Source organism: Phyllobates terribilis, unplaced genomic scaffold, assembly GCF_046119375.1.
Source record: "Phyllobates terribilis strain yellow unplaced genomic scaffold, ASM4611937v1 Scaffold_3__8_contigs__length_932513732, whole genome shotgun sequence".
Classification (NCBI taxonomy): Eukaryota; Metazoa; Chordata; class Amphibia; order Anura; family Dendrobatidae; genus Phyllobates; species Phyllobates terribilis.
In genome coordinates, this window is record NW_027362763.1 from 626,787,748 (window position 1) to 626,811,552 (window position 23,805).

General features: G+C 47.5%; 1 protein-coding gene across 3 annotated transcripts in view; it reads right to left on the minus strand.

The window, feature by feature from the left end:
• The window catches only part of KMO (kynurenine 3-monooxygenase), a 1,041,428-nt gene extending 1,030,970 nt beyond the window's left edge, over positions 1-10,458 (minus strand). Inside the window, exons 1-2 of one of the 3 annotated variants that reach the window (XM_073673271.1) lie at positions 10,299-10,458; positions 6,608-6,733 (exon numbers count right to left, since the gene is read on the minus strand). In XM_073673271.1, coding sequence (XP_073529372.1) covers positions 6,608-6,733; positions 10,299-10,349 — 177 coding nt within the window. In that variant the 5' untranslated portion in view covers positions 10,350-10,458. The remainder of the gene's footprint in view (positions 1-6,607; positions 6,734-10,298) is intronic. The other 2 variants (XM_073673270.1, XM_073673272.1) reach the window with 2 other exon arrangements.
• Positions 10,459-23,805: the final 13,347 nt, after the last annotated feature.

Here is a 23,805-nt window from a genome sequence, read left to right on the forward strand (position 1 = left end):
TATCTAAAGTACAGCAAGCAAGATCATGAGTTTTCACAAACTCAGCATCCACCATGCAGACTCCGGCTCCACTGTCAACAAACACAGAAATGTTATCGGTTTTGCTCTCTAGCACCACCTCTGCTGTCAGGACAAAGCGGGAACTGCAGTTTGGCCACAAATGCACCCTTGTTTATCCAACTCCAAGCAACCAAGAGTTAATCAGGTCTACTTTTGTTTAGGAATTGAAGGAAAGGTCCCAACTATAATGTCCCTTTTTCCCACAAAAAAAAACATACACCTTTTTTCTTGCGAATCTCCGGGTAGATGTATGATGAAAAGACACCCCTACTCTCCATGGGTTCCTCCACCTCCCCCAGTACCTCTGCCAGACCGCTCCCCTGGCAGAGGTACACAACTCCTACAAGAAGGTCCCGGAGAAGGTGGTCTCACCCGCCTATCCCGAAGGTGTCTATCAAAACGTATGGCCAAAGACATGGCAGCCTCCAAGGACTGAGGGGTTTCATATACAGCCAAGGCATCTTTTGACCTTTCAGTAAGCACCTCACAAAATTGACTTCTAAGGGCTGAGTCATTCCATTTGGAATCCGTTGCCCATCTACAGAATTCCAAACTGTACTGATTCCCCTGTTGAAGTCGACGTAACCTAGACTCAGCCAAGGCGACTCAGTCAGGGTCATCATAGATGAGAGCCAGAGCCCCGAAAAACTCCTCCACAGATTGGAGACAAACCGAGTCCTGCGTTAACGAAAACACCCATAACTGAGGATCTCCCTTCAATAGAGAGATCACAATACCAGCCCGTTGCTTCTCATTACCGGAGGAGTAAGGACAAAGTTTAAAGTACAATTTGCATGCCTCCTTAAATACAAAAAACTTGTCCCTACCTCCTGAAAACCTGTCTGGGAGGGCAACCTTGGGTTTAGGCTGGGCAGGCCCACCTGCAGAGATCCCCACATTGGTGACCTGCAACCGCTAATGCTGCTGCTGAACCTCACAGTGGAGGTCATTCACCACCAGAGACAGACGGCGAAACTGCTCTGCGAGCTCTGCAACTGAACGCATACCAAGGGAGAAAGGAAAAAAAAAAGGTCCACGCCCAAAAACACACAGAGAAAAAAAAACATTTTTTTTTTTTCAAAACGTGTTCGGCCGGCGATAATGTCACACCAGGTGTGCCAAAGACTTAGTGCAACACAGAGGGAAGAGGGAAAGGGAGCCCAGACACTAGGGAAAGGGGGGAGTGAAGACCTTCTAGTCTGGTCTAGTGTCACTCTGTTTAAACTACCGTCCCTATATTGGCTCTTCATCAATTGCCACACGCGTGCCTCGCCCTGACTTTCCCTGGCGTATGGCTAAGGCTAGGGACGGGAGGAGATGAGCACTAGTCGATCTCCACTAGACTCTAGAGACAACAAGGGTAGACAAACAGGGGGAAATTGCTTAGCTCTAGATGACTCCAGACAAATGCGCCCTCGGCCTCAAGCTCCAGAGAGAACAAAGTGCTGCTTTTGCTAAAGCCTCACAAGTAGTAATGAATATCTCCGGTACCTCCCTCTCAGACACGCCAGGTATTTATACACCTAGGCCAGGGAGCTAATTAACCAGAGGGAGGTAGCCGCTGGGTCCTAGAGACAGCCAGCCTTTAAGAAGATATATGTAATGCCACACGTAGAGATCTCCTGCAACCAACTGCAGGGCGACTGTCTGTCACCTCTGATACATCCGTGACAGTAGGGTTTAGCACTGTTAGTAGACAGTGCCTAATGATTAGAGTGGAGCTTTTTATTATAAAACTGGACAACCCATTTCTGGGTTTAACTTTCATACCTGGTCATTAATGATTTAATAGGATGTATCCTTAAATAGCCTAATAATGTCAGAGAAGATTGGAAATTGTCATTCACAACCCATTAACACAGTTGTCATTTTGGGCTCCTTTTTGCAGTATGCATTACGAATATAACAATCAAGTAGAGGCAGCTACTACAGGACTGAACTACAGTCATGGCCAAAAGTATTGAGAATGAGACAAATAGTAATTTTTCCAAAGTTTACTGCTTCATTTTTTGTAATGGCAATTTGCATATACTCCTGAATGTCAAAGAGTGATCAGCTTAACAGCAATTACTGTACTTGCAAAGTCAATATTTGCCCAGAAAATGAACTTTAACCCCAAAACACATTTCAACATCATTGCAGTCCTGCCTTAAAAGGAGCAGCTAACATAGTTTTAGTGATTGATCCATTAACACAGGTGTGGGTGTTGATGAGGACAGGGCTGGCGATCAATCAGTCATGATTAAGTAAGAATGACATCACTGGACACTTTAAAAGGAGGCTGGTTCTTGGTATCATTGTTTCTCTTCAGTTAACCATGGTTATCTCTAAAGAAACACGTGCAGCCATCATTGCACTGCACAAAAATGGCCTAACAGGGAAGAGTATCGCAGCTACAAAGATTGCACCTCAGTCAACAATCTATCGCATCATCAAGAACTTCAAGGAGAGAGCTTCCATTGTTGTCAAAAAGGCTCCAGAGCGCCCAAGAAAGACCAGCAAGCGCCAGGACCGTATCTTAAAACTGTTTCAGCTGCGGGATCGGACTACTAGCAGTGTCAAGCTTGCTCAGGAATGGCAGCAGGCTGGTGTGAGTGCTTCTGCACGCACTGTGAGGTGGAGACTCTTTGAGCATGGGCTGGTTTCAAGGAGGGCAGCAAAGAAGCCACTTCTCTCCAGAAAAAACATCAGGGACCGACTGATATTCTGCAAAAGGTACAGGGAGTGGACTGCTGAGGACTGGGGCAAAGTCATTTTCTCTGATGAATCCCCTTTTCGATTGTTTGAGACATCTGGAAAACAGCTTATTCGGAGAAGAAGAGGTGAGCGCTACCACCAGTCTTGTCTCATGCCAACTGTAAAGCATCCTGAAACCATTCATGTGTGGGGTTGCTTCTCAGCCAAGGGAATCGGCTCACTCACAGTCTTGCCTAAAAACACAGCCATGAATAAAGAATGGTACCAGAATGTTCTCCAAGAGCAACTTCTCCCAACCGTCCAAGAGCAGTTTGGCGCCCAAAAATGCCTTTTCCAGCATGATGGAGCACCTTGCCATAAAGCAAAGGTGATAACAAAATGGGTCATGGAGCAAAACATAGAGATTTTGGGTCCATGGCCTGGAAACTCCCCAGATCTTAATCCCATTGAGAACTTGTGGTCAATCATCAAGAGACGGGTGGACAAACAAAAACCAACAAATTCTGGCAAAATGCAAGCATTGATTATGCAAGAATGGACTGCTATCTGTCAGGATTTGGTCCAAAAGTTGATTGAGAGCATGCCAGGGAGAATTACAGAGGTCTTGAAGAAGAAGGGGCAACACTGCAAATATTGACTTGCTGCATTAACTAATTCTAACTGTCAATATAACCTATTGGTACTCATAATATGATTGCAATTATATTTCTCTATGTGATATAAACATCAGACAAACACTAATAAAAACCAGAGGCCAGCAGATCATGTGAAAATATAATTTTGGTGTCATTCTCAAAACTTTTGGCCATGACTGTACAGTAAAACTATATTTGGCAGCTTTCAGCACTAGACTGCAAGCATTTGTAGGATGCAGTACTGTTCACTTAGCCAAAGCAGGCAGTAGATTACTCCAACTGGATAGCACACACACCCATACTGCAAAACTGGCTCACACTACAGTTCTTAGCCACTCCAGCCTCGAAGGCAGCACATGGCCAGTGTCACCCAGAGCTTCTGGTCCTGTCTCGTCCATCACCAGCATCACCAACACAATAACTATGGTGGCACTTGGTGGCAGAACCAGACTTTGTAGAATCAAGTCCTGAAAGAAATGTGACACATGTGCTGTGTTTGTGTGACATACACGCAGTGCTTGTGTGATTTTGTGCCGTGTTTATGTGACATTTGTGCTTTGTTTGTATGATGTGATGTGTGGCTCTGCTTGTGTCTTGTGTATGTTGTGCTCGTGTGACATGTTCACAGTGCCTGTGTGACACGTGTGGTGCTTGTGTGACGTTCACTGTATTTGTGTGAAATGATATGTAGCTGTGCTTTTGTGATGTGCGCATTGCTTGTGTGACACATGCCCATAACTTGGGTGATGTATACACACTGCTTGTGTCATGTGTATGCTATGCTTGTGTGAAGCATGCGTGATGCTTTTGGCACACATGCATGTTGATTATAAGTGTCGTGTGATATGCTTGTTTGACATGTGGTGTGCAGTACTTATGTAAAGTGTGCATAGTGATTGTGTGATGTGTGTACTGCGATTTTCTGATGTGTTTACTGTGTTATTGATATGTGGGTACAACATGTTTTATAGTATGCTCTGTATTACAGGGAATCTTTCAGCAAGAAACACAGTATTTACCTTCAGCCACATTAGTAATCTGCAGGTAAATACTGTTTTAAAATAAAAATGCAGTTATTGGGATATGATGAAGTTATATTTTCTCTCCAACGACTAACTTCTATTCACCGGGACAACATTGGAGCTGTAATAGTCACCATTCACTATATTAGTAGGGCGGTTGCAAACAACTTTAATATAATGGAACCCAACCGACCCCGGGGTCCGTGATGCAGCCTGGTGGACTGCTGCCGAACACTTCCCGGGTGAAAAGGGAAGCAACCAACTTAAATGATAAACCCTTCCGTGTTACTGCACACAGGAACGGGTATAGCGGTTTGCTCTATCTCCGTTAACAGCACGAGAGATGTGCGACCGGGAAACTATCTGTAGCCCTGTTACTGCACAGGAACTACTCTGGCGGCGCTAGGATGCGTGTGTGACTACGCCGATGGGTACATGTGCCTCCAGCCGGCGTGCTACCGGACTGAAGGGTACTACTCCACGTGGCTGACAGGCGATAGCCATGGACAGGACGTCTGCAGGCTGCTCAGGGTGTTAGGTGACCCCTTTGGCTGAGCCAGGCTGCAAGACGAAGCTACCTGCCTAAGCACATCTAAGCCTGCCTAAGTGACCTGTGCTAATCAGCCGAGCGAACTCTGGCATCGGCAGGTCATGGAGAGAGCTGCTAGGGAGCACGTGGACCACAGTCATCCACACAGCAGCATCACTTGCTCAAATGATCAGAGCGCTCTGCCATGTTTGTGGGCGGGCCTTTTAAAGACTAAGCCCTGCCCACCGACGCACCATTGGTGACACCACCCGTGAACCAATCAGGCGGTGCAAGGTCACCGGGTCAGGTGGGTGCCAAACTACCAATCACGATCCGCCAGGTCACGGGCATGCTCAGTGCGGCGAATACTGTACTTAGACTCTAAGAGCCCTGTCTCCCTCTGCAACCTATGCCTAACATTGCTAGGTGCAAAAACCTGGGAGACAATCTGTACGTCTTGTGGACCAGCTAGGTTTTGGGGCTGGTGACAATGCTGAGCAGCATCAGCCCTGGCTTGACTGAAATGGGAGACCACAGAAGGTTGTGGACACATTTCAAATCCAGCAACAGGCTGATGCCTAACACACTACACAATGAGCAAGCTTGTAATCATGACTACTGCTTTATGTCAGCTTGTCAGTCAGCCAAAGTGTGGATGGAGTAATTACAACACACTCACTGTGTAATAAATGCTGACTGTTTGCTGACACTGACCCAATGACTGTAAGGCCTCCTTCACACATCAGTGTCTCTGTTAGGTGTGGTGACACTTGCATGTGTAAACCTATTCAAATGAATGGCTCTGCACAAATGTCTGTGTGTTTCCATGGACCATGTGTCTGTGAGCAAAACATGCTGATATGTCTGTTTCTTCTCCTACAGCATGGGCTACAAAATGCCCTGCACACGTGCTCGCTGATGACATCAGTTTGACATGTACTGGCATTTTTCATATGGATTATCTTCACAAAGGACAGGTGAGGAATATGGTTGTTTTTTATTTTTAATTTTACCTTAATAAATGGGGAAAAAATAGGGATAAGGAGTGTTTATTTCAATAAAGGAGTCTGTGTCCTCATTTCAAATAAAGGACTTTATTCTGGGTGTTTTTTATTTACAATATGACTCTAGTTTTAGTAATGGGTCTGCATCTTATAGACAAACCCCTGGGCAATATAAAGCTGACATCAACCACAACCCTATTACCCATCTTGTTAATGCACCAGGATAAGTGAGAATAGCAAGGCTAAGCGCCAGAATTTGCGCATCTTATTGGCTGATGTCATTAGCCTGGGAGGGGGGCCAATATCCATGGCCCCTTCCCTGGCTATCAATATCAGCCCACAGCTGTCTGTTTAGCCTTTGCTGGTTAGAATTTATAGTGGGGCTCTAGTTCCATTTTTTAGTGGGGTCCCCCTGTAAACTAGCAAGTAAACGGCAAGCATACAGCCTGGGAACATTTAGGGCTAATGACCCTGTAAAGATCTGAGGTTGTGGGTTGTAAGTAGTCACCTAGGCAGGTTAACGATGCAACCATATTTTATTGATCACAGCCATAGTAATAAAGCAATTCCAGGTAAATGGCCAAAATACAGTTCTCTCAGTCCTCAAATTCCCAATCTGTGTTCAGTAGTTCCACTGGCTTTGTATAAGGTCATACTCACTGTCTCACAACTTTTGGTTGGCCCACAGATTTCGTATCTCCAGCCAGTATAGTCTGTAGCCACAGTCCATGATCCTCCAGACGGCCGACAAAACGATGAAAGCACAGGTATCCAGTAGCAGCAGTCCTTTTAAGAAAGTGTAAATCCAAACGACATAATCCATAATGGTAACATGTTTATCCATTCATCCTACCAAGTCCACGGTCTCCATCCTCTTCCTTCAATCCTTCCACACAACTCTCTAAAACATATCTCCACTTTCTTCCACTGGGATCAGTCCCCTCCCCGGTCAGAAGTGATCACACCCTCCCCCTTAACATTCACTGTTCTCTAAAACAATGAAGAATATTCTAGAAGCCTTCATCTGAGACTGCATGTAAGACCCCCTGTGGCGACGGCTCCACTGTGTCTCAATCTACACTCACGTAATGAGATTATTGGCTGTTGAGACATTGGACTCCTGAGATAAAGATGAGATTAGTGGAATGCTGGACATTTTACAAGTGAATCTTACATACTGACAAGCAAGCAGAACTATATAAAACATAACAAGTAAATCACTAATAATACACAATAATAATATTGACAAAAATGTTGCTGGAAAAGTAGTAGTCTTTAGTAAGTGGGCAGCTTCTCACAAACCCCTTTCCCTGGCTATTGGTATAAGCCCCTAGAGGGCGGCTTTCCCTCTGCTGTTTATTAAAAACCGGCAGGAGCCCACGCAGTTTTTTTTACATTTAATTCTTTATTTTACACACAATGTACACTGCGGATGCTGACTACAACTCCCATCATTGTCGCGTGGTCGTGCTGATCTCAGGGAGACTAGGTGACAATGATCTGAGCTGCCTTCAGCTGCCTGGGAACTGTGCAAACTGTGTTGGCTTTTTTCAGGTGCCGGTATGTGTCATATTAATGTGGCACACGGTTGCCTTACGTATGCCCCACATATAAAATACTCAAACTGTTAGGTGTTGGGCCGTTGCTGGATTCAAAATGGGTCCAGAACCTTCTGTGGTCTCCCATTCCAGCCAGGGCTGATGCTGCTCAGCATCATCATCAGCCCCAACGCCTAGCTGGTCCACGAGGTGTACAGATTGCCTCTTGGGTATTTGTGCTAGCAATGTTAAGCATAGGTTGCGGAGGGAGACAGGGCTGTAGAAGCCTAAGTCCAGGATTCTCTGTACTGAGCATACCCGTGACATGGCGGACCGTGATTGGTGGTTTGGGAGTCAGCTGATCCGGTGACCTGGCACCGCCTGATTGGTCGCGGGTAACGCCACCAATAGTGCGACGATGGGCAGGGCTTAGTCTTTAAAAGACCTGCCCACAAAAATGGCGGCGCGCTCTGATCATTGAGCAGTGATGCTGTTGTGTGGACGACTGTGTTCCACCTGTAGTTTCCATAGGCAGGTGTAGTGGAAATAGGCAGGCTAGTGGAAATAGGCAGGTAGCTTCGTCTAGCAGTCTGGCTCTGCCAAAGGGGTCGCCTAACACCCCGATCAGCCTGCAGACGGTCTATTCCCGGTGGTCACCCGTAAGTCATGTGAAGAAATACTCCTCTGTCCGGTAGCACGCCGGCTGAGGGCACGTATCCGTCAGCGTGAGTCACACACGCATCCTAGCGCCGCCAGTGTAGTTCCTGTGCTGTAACAGGACTACAGATAGTTTTTTACCGCATATCTCTCGTGCTGCTAACGGAGATAGTGCGAATTCCTATACCCGTTCCAGTGTGCTGTAACACGGAGGGAATTGATATTCAATTAGTTTTTCCTTCACACCTAGAAGGTGTTCGGCAGCAGTCCACCAGGCTGCATCGCGGACCTCGGGTTCGGTTGCGTTCCATTATAATAAAGTTGTCTGCAACCGTCCCCTTAACACGGACACTGATATCTCCGGTACTGTTTTTTCCTGAACAGAATTATCAGGATGCATGAAAGAGCCCTAAGGTAGATGCTGCAGAAAGAATATAACTTAATTTTATCCCTGCAGCCACACTTTCAGTGAGACTGCCACACATGTTTAAAGGGAATCTGTTAGCACCGAATGACTGTTCAAACCAAGTACAGTAGCTTAATGCAATTTGGCATGGCCAATCAATTTAGTTTTCCTTCCCACCTACTTGTTTTTCTACAATCTCTACCCGCCCGACCCTCTATTAAAGGGGTTATCCAGGTTTCAGATGTAGGTCTGCTTTCTGTCTGTGATTGCAGACTTCTGAATCCTCACAGTGCACACATCGCATGCTGTCAGGATTCACTAGTGCTGCTGGCGAAAGCCGGCTTTCCCATGACCGCAAGTACGCAATTTTCATACTTCCGGACACATTCCAATAAGACATGTGCGGCCTCACTCAATGAAAGTTTATTGAGTGAGGCAGCAAAAGTCTAGTTGTCACGTGACCACATGTATGCAAATTGCATAATCACAGTCATGTGACTTTCGCCACTGCCACCTAAGAATACGGACAACGAGCAGTGCATGCACTGCGAAGATTCAGAACTCTGCAGTCACAGAGAGTGAATGCAGATTTTTATTACAAAACTGGACAACAACTTTCTGTAACTTTAAGACCTGGTCATTAATGAGTTAATAGGATGTGTGCCTAAATAGTCTAATAATTTCAGAGAAGATGGGATATTGTCATTCACAACCCATTAACACAGTTGTCATTTTGGGCTCCTTTTTGTGGCATGCATTACGGTTTATTCCATTTTTAGCTGTATGGAATAGCAAAGCTTTCACATAGCTCAGTTGACAGAAAAATAAAAAAGGTAAAGGTCATAAAAAATGGAGGAAGAAAATATTTTTTAATCATTTATAGGAAAGGAAAGGGACAACACCAAGGAACTCAAAATTCCTAAAAGAAGAACCGTGGGGTTGTGTGTCACGGCTCTTCTTTTGTCCCATCCAGTAGTGATCGCTGTAAATGATGCTTTTTTTTCTATGTTTTGGATGGAACTTTAACATAAAAAGAATTGCTATACAATTATAATTAACTGACATGAAAATAATACATTTTAATATTGTAAAAAATAAGGTACTATAAAACATATTTATGGTCAGAAACTTTTGCAATATAAAGTCCATAAAAGATGAGGCTAATTTGAAATATTATTAATGATTATTTTGGTTAAATATATTAAGTGTGCCATATGTTAATATATTTAAATATTATTTTGTTTAAAGGGAAACTGTCACCCTGAAAATGCATTACAATCTGCAGACGTCATGTCAGGGGGAACTGAGTAGATTAATATATAGTTTTCTGAGCTTAGTGTGAAGTGATTCTTTCAGATGAGAGAATCGTAGCGCATTGTCAGGAGAAGATAGAGAACAGAATTTCTTCATCTTCTCCATTCCGTGAGTCCTCAGAAACTGAACTGTCGAATCGGTATGAGAAAAAAAACGCTGGTCAGCAGTGCACCATAGAATAACATTGGTCAGATAAATTACTGGATAGCACTCGTCCAAGCCCTTTATCATTTAATCCATTTGGTCCTTTCTTTGTATAAGAGCGCATACTCCGGTGTGTATGTAAAATGCTCTTTGCTAACTTATGTTTTCTCACACTCGTATCCACATGTCCATACCGTTTTACAATGAGTACAGCCTCTCTACAGATAAAATCCAATAAAGAAGACATTCAAATGATAATATAATTAATTTTTATTTTTGATTGTTTACTTACCAATCCACCACCGACAATGGAAATTGTCTTCTGGCTTGCAAAACTTTCCATGATTTTGAGTTAAAGATTTGGGCTGCAAACTGCACTACTAACAAGCCTAGTATTATGTGACACAGTTAAAAGAATTGCAAAACTACTGACACAACTCAGGGTAAAGTCTATGTTTACCTGTTAGCAGAATAGCAGCAAAAGAAGCTAATGTTTAATTCAAGGTTAAAAACCTACCATATATCTCATATACATGTTTTTTCCATTGTCCTACTTTAACCCTTTAACGACCGCCGATATGTCTTTTAACCTTATTTCCGTTTTTTAACGTTGCTGAGAAATAAGTCAATAGCATAAGAAAATCTCCAAGGTTTCAGTGACCGAGGGTAGCTGAGACCATGGAGAACACTATCAAAGGCGGTTTTTCCAGTCACCAATAACATGATTGCCGTTATTCGACGAATAACGGAGATCACGTTAATAAAAGTAAAGTCCCATTTAAAAATAATTTCTTTCTCCTCTGACATGTTTTAACATGTCAGAGGAAAGAGAAATTATGTCCGCAGGCTCACCACAGTACCTTAGGTACCGGATCCACCATTCTTTGGCCCTTCTTCTTCTTCTTCTGAAGCAGAATGGTGGACGCACGCGCAGTGCGCCCGCTGAGATCTGCCTACTTGCCCCCTTCAACCGCAGGGATTTTTTTCATTGGTCCCTGTCATTTGATTACTGTGATAGACCCTATCACAAGCCCAATATTTGGTAAATATGGCAGCACTTGGGCTGTTCTTCTCTCTTCTCTCCTTGTAGTTCTTCTGGGTAAGAAAGGAGATACACTACATCCAAAGTGCTGTCCTGTCAGATAAAAACTAATCAGATTTCTAGCTCAGTTTTAATAAATCCTTTCAATCACCTAATCACACTTTTGAAACACCCCCCCCCCCCCCCGTGTCATTCCCCTAGTCAGATTAAATTTTTTTTATTTTATAATTTTCACTTCTTTCTTTGCCTTTAGCTAGGGTTAGGCTTAGGCTTCAGGGTTCGATTTTAGAGTTAGGAGTTAGGGTTAGGCGTTAGGGATGGGGTTTCTTCAAAAGTAAAAATATATATATACAGTACAGACCAAAAGTTTGGACACACCTTCTCATTTAAAGATTTTTCTGTATTTTCATGACTATGAAAATTGTACATTCACACTGAAGGCATCAAAACTATGAATTAACACATGTGGAATTATATACTTAACAGAAAGTGTGAAACAACTGAAAATATGTCTTATATTCTAGGTTCTTCAAAGTAGCCACCTTTTGCTTTGATGACTGCTTTGCACACTCTTGGCATTCTCTTGATGAGCTTCAAGTGGTAGTCACCGGAAATGGTTTTCACTTCACAGGTGTGCCCTGTCAGGTTTAATAAGAGGGATTTCTTGCCTTATAAATGGGGTTGGGACCATCAGTTGTGTTGTGCAGAAGTCTGGTGGATACACAGTGTTATGCACACGCCCGGGCTAAGCGGCGTGTGCGTGTGATTGTAGTGATTCCACTGGACCGTGCCGGAGAGTGAATGCCTGGAGGGGCGTGACTAAGTATTCACCCGATCCGACCAGGGTCGCACGACGGCATACGACGCCAGTGCACCAAGGAGGAACCGAGCAGAGGGACCAGGTGCTACTCCAGGACAGACCCCGGACACGGCTGTTGACCCACACAGGGGAATACAGGAACAGGCTGGTAGGCTGGCACACAGACTGGTGGGTATAGGCAGGCACGACTGGTATGCAGGCAGGCGGGTATGCAGGCAGGGGGGTAAAGGCAAGCACAGCTAGAGTGCAGACAGGGAGGCACTAGCAGGTAGGAACACAGGCGGGATAGGACCCAGTACACACCGGGACTCAGGAACAATACAGGCAGAGGGTTACAGGCAAGCACAGCTAGAGTGCAGACAAGGCTGAGCAGGGAGGACAGGGCTCTGTTCACACGGAACAGACAGGAAGGGAAAGACAGAGCCAGATACTCACACAGTACTTGCAGAGACAACAAGCAGGAGTTAGGTACGAGTTCAGACTCTGCAGAAAAAGGAAGGGAACGGACATAGAGGCAAAACAGGTAAAGGACAGGAGAGAGTTCAGACTGGAACTGAGTGTACGGAGGAGACCGACACTGCAGAGGGATACAGGAGCGGGTCTGGGAATACGGCCCCCAGAGAGGCGGAACGAACAGGCAAGGAGCGTGTTCAGACAGGACAGAGCAGACGCAGGAGCGGGTCTAGGAAATCGGCCACTAAAAGGCGGAACGAACAGGCAAGGAGCGTGTTCAGACAGGACAGACCAGAGAACACAAAAAGGACACAGTTCAGACACGGGAGCTGATACCGCAAAGCAGGAGACATACAGGACTCAGTTCAGACACGGGAGCTGAAACCGCAAAGCAGGAGACATACAGGACTCAGTTCAGACACGGGAGCTGATACCGCAAAGCAGGAGACATACAGGACACAGTTCAGACACGGGAGCTGATACCGCAAAGCAGGAGACATACAGGACTCAGTTCAGACACGGGAACTGATACAAAAAGCAGGAGACAAGAGACGGGACCTGGCACCTTCAGAGTGCAAGCACACACTGAAGGAAACACTATGCTCAGGCAGGGATAGAAGGGAGCTGCTGAGCTATATACCAAGTGACAGACAGCAATAGGCTGAGGACGCACAAGGGGTGTGACCCACAGCAGGTACAAAAGGCAGGAAGTGATCGGGCGCCGCCCTTAAGCAGCAGAAACAGACACAAACAGACAGCATGGAGGGAAGCCAGAGAGACATTCTGGACAGGAGATCAAGTGCGCCCTCTTGCACAGTGGGAGATGGACCACCATGCAAGGACGCCGCCAGGTATGTTACAGTACCTCCCCCCTTACGCCCCCTCTTCTTCAGGCCTGCCAGAATCTTCCGCAGGGAATTCGAGGGCCAGTCGTTCACTGGGTTGGAGGGGGACAGAGACTTAAGGGTAATCTCTGCTTCGAGGTACATCTTGTCAAGCTCACAGGAAGAAATAGACGGGTTATCAGGTACATAATGAGGAAAAGTCACTGTCTCTTTGTTATCTGGTGGTATCCCGGAGGATTCAGGAAACAACTGGAGGTCCTCCGCCGGGTCAGAAGAGTGCAGAGGCTCAGAGAAAACAACTGCTTCAGAGTACACTAGGTCGGACTCACTGGAGGAAGCAGGCGAGGTATCGGGTACCGAGTATAGGAAAGTCTCTGTCCATTCACCACCAGGTGGCACCCCGAAGGGTTCTGGAGACAGCTGGCGGTCCTCCGCCTGGTCAGAGGGGTGTAGAGACTCACGGGTAACCTCTGCTTCAGAGTACACTAGGTCGGACTCACTGGAGGAAGCAGGCGAGGTATCGGGTACCGAGTATAGGAAAGTCTCTGTCCATTCACCACCAGGTGGCACCCCGAAGGGTTCTGGAGACAGCTGGCGGTCCTCCGCCTGGTCAGAGGGGTGTAGAGACTCACGGGTAACCTCTGCTTCAGAGTACACTAGGTCGGACTCACTGGAGGAAGCAGGCGAGGTATCGGGTACCGAGTATAGGAAAGTCTCTGTCCATTCACCACCAGGTGGCACCCCGAAGGGTTCTGGAGACAGCTGGCGGTCCTCCGCCTGGTCAGAGGGGTGTAGAGACTCACGGGTAACCTCTGCTTCAGAGTACACTAGGTCGGACTCACTGGACGAAGTAAGCGAGGTATCAGATCCAGGATATAGGAAAGTCTCTGTCCATTCACCACCAGGTGGCACCCCGAAGGATTCTGAACACAACTGGAGGTCCTCCGCCTGGTCGGAGGGGTGTAGAGACTCAGGAGTAACCTCTGCTTCGGAGTACACTAAGTTGGACTCACTGGACGAAGCGAGCGAGGTATCAGGTACAGAGTATAGGAGAGTCTCTGTCCTTTCGCTACCAGGTAGCACCCCGAAGGGTTCAGGAGACAACTGGAGATCCTCCGCCTGGTCGGAGGGGTGTAGAGACTCGGAGGTAACTACCACTTTGGGGTACCCATTGTCAGGCTCACAGGACGAAGCGGACAAAGTATTGAGTACCGGGTGTAGAGAAGTCTCTCTCCATTTGTCATCGAGTGGTATCCCGGAGGGTTCAGGAGGCAACAGGGGATCCTCCGCCAGGTAGTAGAGGTGCACAGACTCTGAGGTAACCACAGCTTTGGAGCATCCTTGGACATGCACACCGGTTAAAGAGAAAGAAGCATCTGATGCCGGGTGCAGGAAGTTCTCCTGTGTGGAGTCTGGATGGGCAGAAGTCTCTTCGGCCAGGAGAACTGGTGCACTACCCACGCACATTACCCATTGGGGTTTCTCCGGGATACAGGGAGATGAAGCTTCAGTAGGGACTTCAAGGTTGGGGTCAGGAGGTCTCAGGGAGGACAGACCCTGGCGTGACAGCTTGCCTCTAAGTCTAGCACGTCTGGACTGCCTCTTGAGGTTGAGAGAAGTATTCCGGAAAGCGTAGTCACCCTGTGAGGATTCTGGGTGGGCAGTAGTCTCATTGGGCTGGAGGACTATTGCGCTACCCACACACATTACCCGTCGGGGCTGCTCCGGGATATTGGGAAGTGAAGCTTCAGCAGGGGCTTCGGAGTTAGGGTCCTCGAAGACCATACGAAAGGCCACCAGGAAGGCCTGCAGGTCAAGGATGACAGGATCCCATGCTTCCCATAGGGGGGTGACCCATTTCAAGGCATCACCCGCTAGGTAGTCAATCATAAAGGCCACTTTAGCCCAATCGGAAGGAAAATAGAGAGGGTAGGCCTTAAAGTGTAGCATGCATTGCTCCACAAATGCACGACACTGTCTTGGATCCCCATAGTAACGTGGCGGATCCGCAGGAACGAGGGCTGATAGATCCATCTGGACGGGTGCGTAATTCGCCTGGAACTCAGCTAAAGGGGGGAAAAAATTTATTTATTTATTTTAATGCATGTATTCGCTGGAAAAACTTCTCAAAGAGCGAAGGCCGTGGGGCTCAACGGGAACCATGGCCTGAGCATGCTGTTATGCACACGCCCGGGCTAAGCGGCGTGTGCGTGTGATTGTAGTGATTCCACTGGACCGTGCCGGAGAGTGAATGCCTGGAGGGGCGTGACTAAGTATTCACCCGATCCGACCAGGGTCGCACGACGGCATACGACGCCAGTGCACCAAGGAGGAACCGAGCAGAGGGACCAGGTGCTACTCCAGGACAGACCCCGGACACGGCTGTTGACCCACACAGGGGAATACAGGAACAGGCTGGTAGGCTGGCACACAGACTGGTGGGTATAGGCAGGCACGACTGGTATGCAGGCAGGCGGGTATGCAGGCAGGGGGGTAAAGGCAAGCACAGCTAGAGTGCAGACAGGGAGGCACTAGCAGGTAGGAACACAGGCGGGATAGGACCCAGTACACACTGGGACTCAGGAACAATACAGGCAGAGGGTTACAGGCAAGCACAGCTAGAGTGCAGACAAGGCTGAGCAGGGAGGACAGGGCTCTGTTCACACGGAACAGACAGGAAGGGAAAGACAGAGCCAGATACTCACACAGTACTTGCAGAGACAACAAGCAGGAGTTAGGTACGAGTTCAGACTCTGCAGAAAAAGGAAGGGAACGGACATAGAGGCAAAACAGGTAAAGGACAGGAGAGAGTTCAGACTGGAACTGAGTGTACGGAGGAGACCGACACTGCAGAGGGATACAGGAGCGGGTCTGGGAATACGGCCCCCAGAGAGGCGGAACGAACAGGCAAGGAGCGTGTTCAGACAGGACAGAGCAGACGCAGGAGCGGGTCTAGGAAATCGGCCACTAAAAGGCGGAACGAACAGGCAAGGAGCGTGTTCAGACAGGACAGACCAGAGAACACAAAAAGGACACAGTTCAGACACGGGAGCTGATACCGCAAAGCAGGAGACATACAGGACTCAGTTCAGACACGGGAGCTGAAACCGCAAAGCAGGAGACATACAGGACTCAGTTCAGACACGGGAGCTGATACCGCAAAGCAGGAGACATACAGGACACAGTTCAGACACGGGAGCTGATACCGCAAAGCAGGAGACATACAGGACTCAGTTCAGACACGGGAACTGATACAAAAAGCAGGAGACAAGAGACGGGACCTGGCACCTTCAGAGTGCAAGCACACACTGAAGGAAACACTATGCTCAGGCAGGGATAGAAGGGAGCTGCTGAGCTATATACCAAGTGACAGACAGCAATAGGCTGAGGACGCACAAGGGGTGTGACCCACAGCAGGTACAAAAGGCAGGAAGTGATCGGGCGCCGCCCTTAAGCAACAGAAACAGACACAAACAGACAGCATGGAGGGAAGCCAGAGAGACATTCTGGACAGGAGATCAAGTGCGCCCTCTTGCACAGTGGGAGATGGACCACCATGCAAGGACGCCGCCAGGTATGTTACACACAGCTGATAGTCCTACTGAATAGACTATTAGAATTTGTATTATGGTAAGAAAAAAGCAGCTAAGTAAAGAAAAATGAGTGGCCATCATTACTTTAAGAAATGAAGGTCAGTCAGTCCAAAAAATTGGGCAAACTTTGAAAGTGTCCCCAAGTGCAGTTGCAAAAACCATCAATCGCTACAAAGAAACTGGCTCACATGAGGACCGCCCCAGGAAAGGAAGATCAAGAGTCACCTCTGCTTCTGAGGCTAAGTTTATCCGAGTCACCAGCCTCATAAATCGCAGGTTAACAGCAGCTCAGATTAGAGACCAGGTCAATGCCACACAGAGTTCTAGCAGCAGACACATCTCTTCACCAACTGTTAAGAGGAGGCTTTGTGCAGCAGGCCTTCATGGTAAAATAGCTGCTAGGAAACCACTGCTAAGGACAGGCAACAAGCAGAAGAGACTTGTTTGGGCTAAAGAAGACAAGGAATGGACATTAGACCAGTGGAAATCTGTGCTTTGTTCTGATGAGTCCAAATTTGAGATCTTTGGTTCCAACCACCGTGTCTTTGTGCAACACAGAAAAGGTGAATGGATGGACTCTACATGCTTGGTTCCCACCATGAAGCATGGAGGAGGAGGTGTGATTGTGCGGGGGTGCTTTGCTGGTGACACTGTGGGGGATTTATTCAAAATTGAAGTCATACTGAACCAGCATGGCTACCACAGCATCTTGCAGCGGCATGCTATTCCATCCGGTTTGCGTTTAGTTGGACCATCATTTATTTTTCAACAGGACAATGACCCCAAACACACCTCCAGGCTGTGTAAGGGCTATTTGACCAAGAAGGAGAGTGATGGGGTGCTATGCCAGATGACCTGGCCTCCACAGTCACCAGACCTGAACCCAATCGAGATAGTTTGGGGTGAGCTGGACCGCAGAGTGAAGGCAAAGGGGCCAACAAGTGCTAAGCATCTCTGGGAACTCCTTCAAGATTGTTGGAAGACCATTTCCGGTGACTACCTCTTGAAGCTCATTAAGAGAATGCCAAGAGTGTGCAAAGCAGTCATCAAAGCAAAAGGTGGCTACTTTGAAGAACCTAGAATATAAGACATATTTTCATTTGTTTCACACTTTTTTGTTAAGCATATAATTCCACATGTGTTAATTCATAGTTTTGATGCCTTCAATGTGAATGTACAATCTTCATAGTCATGAAAATACAGAAAAATCTTTAAATGAGAAGGTGTGTCCAAACATTTGGTCTGTACTGTATATAATGTATATGTATATATTTTGACAGAGTCACTGGTGTGATATACGATGGGAGGTAAGTGTCACTCAGGTATTTAGCCTGTGTGAACTAAAACCTGCAAAATTTCTGCCAGCATGTTATATGCTGGGGCTTAACTCACTAAAGGGTGTGGGGTTTTATGTGAATGGCAAAGAGGGTGGGAAGCTATTCACACTACCTCCACGGCCGAGTGAGGAGTCTTACCACAGTTGGTAGAAAATGCAGGCAAGATTCCAGGAACACGTGTACCTTCTATAGAGACCGGTGGATGTCCTGGGTGAAGGCTGCCAGCCAGCAGCAGACGTCCGGCAGCATGGAAGAGCTAATTAAGCACCTAGTGCTGAGCCAGCAAAGCATGCAGCAACAGCACTTGCAGAGCCAGCAGAGTGTGCTGCAGAGCCAGCAGAGCATGCAGCAGTACCGTGAGCAGCTACAGCAGCAACAAGAAACCACTAAGTTGCTGATGCAACAAATTCAGCTCCAGAAACAGCAGCAACATGACCAGCATCGCCAACAGCAGCAGCAGATTGAGTTACTTGCAAAGGCGATCTGTGGCAGGTCCAGGTGATGACACATACATAAGGAAGATGGTAAAGAGAGCGTTACAGAAGATGACCACGGGGGATGATGTTGAGGCGTTTCTGACTGTTTTTGAGAGGGTGGCGGAACGGGAGAGATTGTCGCTGGAGCAGTGGGCGGAGGTTCTAGTACCATATTTGACCGGGGAGCCGCAGAAGGCCTATTACGATCTGACTTTACAGAATGCAAAGGAATATGCCAAATTAAAAAACAAAATATTGGCACGCTCATGAATGACTATGCCTGTCAGAGCGCAAAGGGTCCACCACTGGGCGTATGCTGGCGACAGACCTCCACGCTCACAGATGTTTGACTTGTTACATCTTGTCCAGAAATGGCTGCAGCCAGAGTCTTCCTCTCCTGCCCAGATGGTTGAGCGTGTGTTGATGGACAGCTTCATCCATTCCCTACCCAGGCCGGTGCAGACCTGGGTTGCCCAAGGCTACCCTCGGAACGCAGATGACCTCGTAGGTCTGGTAGAGAGGTACCAAGTGGTCGAAAAATCCCTGGGGAAACCCGACATAGCCACCTCCCCTTACTGGAGTGCTCAAAAGGGGGTGGGTTCACCACGGAAGGGGTTCAGAGGGACTGGGGAGTGTCCCACTTCTACTGAAGGGCCTGCAATGACTGTTATGAAGGATGTGATCTGTTGGCGATGTTTCAATCCGGGACACTTAACCGCCCAGTGTCATACGTCTGCTAAGCCAATGGACTGGAGACTAGGCAGATGATGTTCATACTATGCTTACCCAGCCTGCAGTGTGGACTGTCAACCCGGCGAGGGGCCACAGGCGTATGCCGTGTCCGTTGTTGGAGTGATGGTCCTGGGGCTGTTGGACTCCGGGAGTCTGGTGACCTTGATCAGTGCCACCCTTCTCCTCCAGCTGATCCCCGCCAGATCTGTGGGCATCCGCTGCATACATGGGGATACCAAGAACTACCCGGTGGGCAGAGTGACAGTCGAAACAGACTGTGGCGCCCAATTCCACGAGGTTGTAGTGGTGAAGGACCTGATACATCCCGTCATATTGGGGCACCATTTTCCCTTGTTCTGGGACTTGTGGGGGAAAGGATCCAGACTCAGTCACGGAGACAAAAGCCAGAACCCTAGAGAAGTACCCCGGTCGACATCGGAAGTGGATGAGTTTCCACTGTGTGTCCTTGTCGGCGACGAGGACGAGACTGTGACCGAGGGGGCCAACCTCCCTGAATTAGAGGTGCCCGGAGAGAACTTTGGGGCAGCTCAAGTTTGGGACTTGATCTTGAAAGGGGCGTGGGACAATGTTGCGGTTTGTAATGGTGCTGCCCAAGAGACGAGGGCGGACACCAGGTACCCATACTTTGCAGTTCAAGGGGAGCTATTATACCGGGTAACCAAACTGAAAGGTGAAAAGGTAGTGGAACTGCTGTTAGTTCCAGGGCCATACCATCGGAGGGTATTTGACATGGCCCACTCACATATTCTGGGGGAACACCTAGGGGTTGAAAAAACTCAGGAAAGAATAGTGAGGAGGTTTTATTGGCCAGTATGTTACCGGGACTCCTTAAACTATTGTAGGTCCTGCCCCACCTTCCTGATAAACTTGCTTACCTCACACTTCCGTAGTCACTTAGTTCCACTACCTGTGATAGAAGTTCCCTTTGAGAGGATTGCCATGGACCTTGTGGCCCCCTTAGTTAAATTGGCCCAGGGTCACTAATACATCTTGGTCGTCATGGACTATGAGACCTGGTACCCTTAAGGAACTTGTCCAGTAGAAGCATAGCCCGGGAACTTGTCCACATCTTTGCCTGGACCGGTCTGCCGAAGGAAATCTGATGGACCAAGGAACCCCATTCATGAGCAAGGTGATGATTGAGCTGTGTAAAGTGCTTCAGATTACCCAGCTGTGAACCTCCGCTTACCATCCACAGACCGATGGCCTGGTGGAGCGCTTTAATAAGACCCTGAAAGTGATGCTCAAAAAGGTCGTCGAGAAGGATGGTCGAGATTGTGACTACCTGCTTCTGTTTCTACTTTTCTCCCTCAGAGAAGTTCCCCAAGCCTCCACTGGCTTCTCTCTCCGTTGAAGCTTCTATACGGCCGGTATCCAGGGGTCTCCTAGACATCACCAAGGAAACCTGGGAGGCCGAGGTCACGCCCCACCGGAGCATCATCGAACATGTCACCCACTTACAGGAGAAAATGGCAAAAGTGATGCCCATCGTGAAGAAACATCTCCTCCGGGCACAGGAAGCCAAGGCGAGGGTGTATAACCGGTCGGCAAGGCTGAGACAGTTCCAGTCTGGGGATCACGTTCTGGTTCTCATTCCCACTGTCAAAAGTAAGTTCCTGGCCAAGTGGCAAGGCCCATATGAGATGGTGAAGAAACTCAGTAAAGTGAAGTACCGAATCCATCAGCCTGGCCGAAGAAAGCCGCACCAAGTATACCATGTGAACTTGCTCAATCCATGGTGGGACCAGGAACCTGTGGAAATTCCTTGCCTGGGAAACTCCTTGCCGAAGGCAAGGTGGAAGAGGTCACTATAGCAGAGACTCTATCGTTGGCCCAGACGCAACAGTGTCGAGAACTACTACAGCAGAATCGGGAGCTGTTCTCATAGTTGCTGGGGCATCCTAAGGTGGTAGAGCATGTCATGCTAACAGAACCACATGTAAGAGTGAACCTGAAGCCGTTTCGGATTCCAGAAGCGTGCAGGGAGGTGATCTCGGCTGAGGTGAAGAGAATGTTAGACCTCAGTGTTATAGAGGAGTCAAAGAGTGGGTGATCGAGCCCAATCATCCTTGTGCCAAAACCCAACAGAGAGTGGAGGTTTTGTAATGACTACCACTAGCTGAATGAGGTGTCCAAGTGTGACGCGTACCCAATGCCCCGCATTGACGAACTCTTCAAGAGGCTTGGACAGGCAGATTACATCACCACTCTTGACCTGACAAAGGGCTTTTGGCAGATCCCCATGTCCCAGACGGCCAAGGAGAAGACAGCTTTCTCGACACCACATGGGTGCTATCAATACACTCAGATGCCATTTGGGCTACAGGGGGCCCCAGCCACCTTCCAGAGGGCTACGGATCAGATCCTAGCCCCACATAAGTATGCCGCAGCCTACCTTGACGACATTGTAGTCTTTAGCCCAGACTGGGCTAGTCATCTACCTAAACTACAGGCCATCCTGGATGCTCTATGGGAGGCGGGATTTACAATAAATAAAAAAAAAAAGCACCGATAGAAAAGAGGAGGCCAAGCACTTGTGCTATGTCGTCGGGAGAGGCGAAATAAAGCCGCAAGTTAATAAAGTGGAGGCAATCCAGACCTGACCGCAACCGCTCTCCAAGAAGCAACTGAGAGCGTTCCTAGGAATGGTGGGATATTACCGGTGGTTTTGTCCCAAATTTTGCCATGATGGCCGTGCCACTGATGGATCTCCTAAAATGCACCAGATCAACCATGGTGGAGTGGACGGAGGAAACAGAGACCGCATTTCAACAGTTGAAGTTAGCACTGTGTAAGCAGTCAGTCCTAGTCGCACCAGACTTTAAGAAAGAGTTTGTGGTCCAGACAGACGCTTCAGAGGTTGGTCTAGGAGCCGTACTCTCTCGAGATAAATGGGGAAGAACATCCCATTCTCTATCTGAGCCGGAAGCTTTCATCCTGCAAGGAGAACTACGCAATAATAGAAAAAGAGTGTTTAGCCATAAAGTGGGCCGTAGATACATTAAGATACTACCTACTAGGCCGAAAGTTTAAGTTGGTGTCAGACCATTCCCCGTTGAGATAGTTGAGGGAAATGAGGGGTAAAAATTCTGGGGTAACTAGATGGTTCCTAGCTCTTCAGGACTTTCACGTAGAGCATAGGCCCGGGAAGTTACACGGGAACGCTGATGCCCTTTTTAGAATTCTCTGTCTGGTATCGGAAGGTGCCCAAACCCCCGCCTTTGGGCAGAGGGGGGGAATATGTGACAGAGTCCATGGTGTGATATATGAGGGGAGGTATGTGTCACTCAGGTTGTTAGCCTGCAAAATTTCTGCCAGCATGTCATATGCTGGGGGTTAACTCACTAAAGGGTGTGGGGTTTTATGTGAATGGCAAAAAGGGTGAGAAGCCATTCACACTACCTCCCCTCAGGGAGACTGAGTGACTGAGCAAGGTTTAAATGCTCAGTCACCATTTTTTTTTCTGCTGTTGAGTTTGGAGTGGCAAAGACTCCAGACTGGAAGGCCACAGCTCAGAGAGGAGCTGAAAGCTGGGACTACAGCCTGTGTGGGCGAACCCCACACTGCTAAGGACTGTGCTATCCTTTGTCTTTTATTTTGTTGTTTTGCCCGTAAGGCTGTGTTTATTTTTGCTGGAGCTGCAGGGCTTTATGACACATAATAAAGCCTGCAGAGAAAACACGGTTCCTGAGTCTACTTCCGGAAGCAGCTGAGTGAGGCGCCTTACCACAATACACACATATATATATATATATATATATATATATATATATATATATATATATATATATATGTATAATAAAAAACTACTACTTACTAGCATTAGATTAGGTTAGGCTAATTATGTTAGTCTTTTTTTTGTTAGGCATTCGTATAAAATAAAATAATGGCCCACAAAATGTTCACTACGGAGCAGGCGTACATTCTGCTTTGCTCCGGCAGTTCTGGGAGTGAAACCAAATCTGCCTCTGAACAGTTTTCAGACAGTGAAGACTCCTCTTCCTCTATGGGATCCCACAGCCCGATGGTAGTGGAGTCAGTTGTCACTGCCGAATTGTCAGAGGGAGGACAAAGTTCGGCAGTTTCCCCTCCATTGTGGTATCCCAAGAATGCATTTTCCCCTCAAATTCCCTCTGGAATAAAAATAGATGTCACCAATTTTATCCGCTTTGAATTTTTCCAAATTTTCGTTACCCCAGAAGTCCTACAATTAATTGACCACCAAACCAGTTCATATGCCCGACGATATATTTTCCAAAAACCCACTGCCTTTCATTCCCATTCATGAATCCCCACAAATGTCACTGAAATAAAAAAAAAATTGGGAGCCTTACCCTCAACATGGGTTTAGTAAAAAAAAAACACTCCGACTGTGCAACAAACTTTATCCACAGCACCCCAGTATTTGCAGCTGTCATGACCCAAGCCCGCTATAAAACCTATTGTAGCTGTTTTGATTCTGACCCAACAGTCAAATATG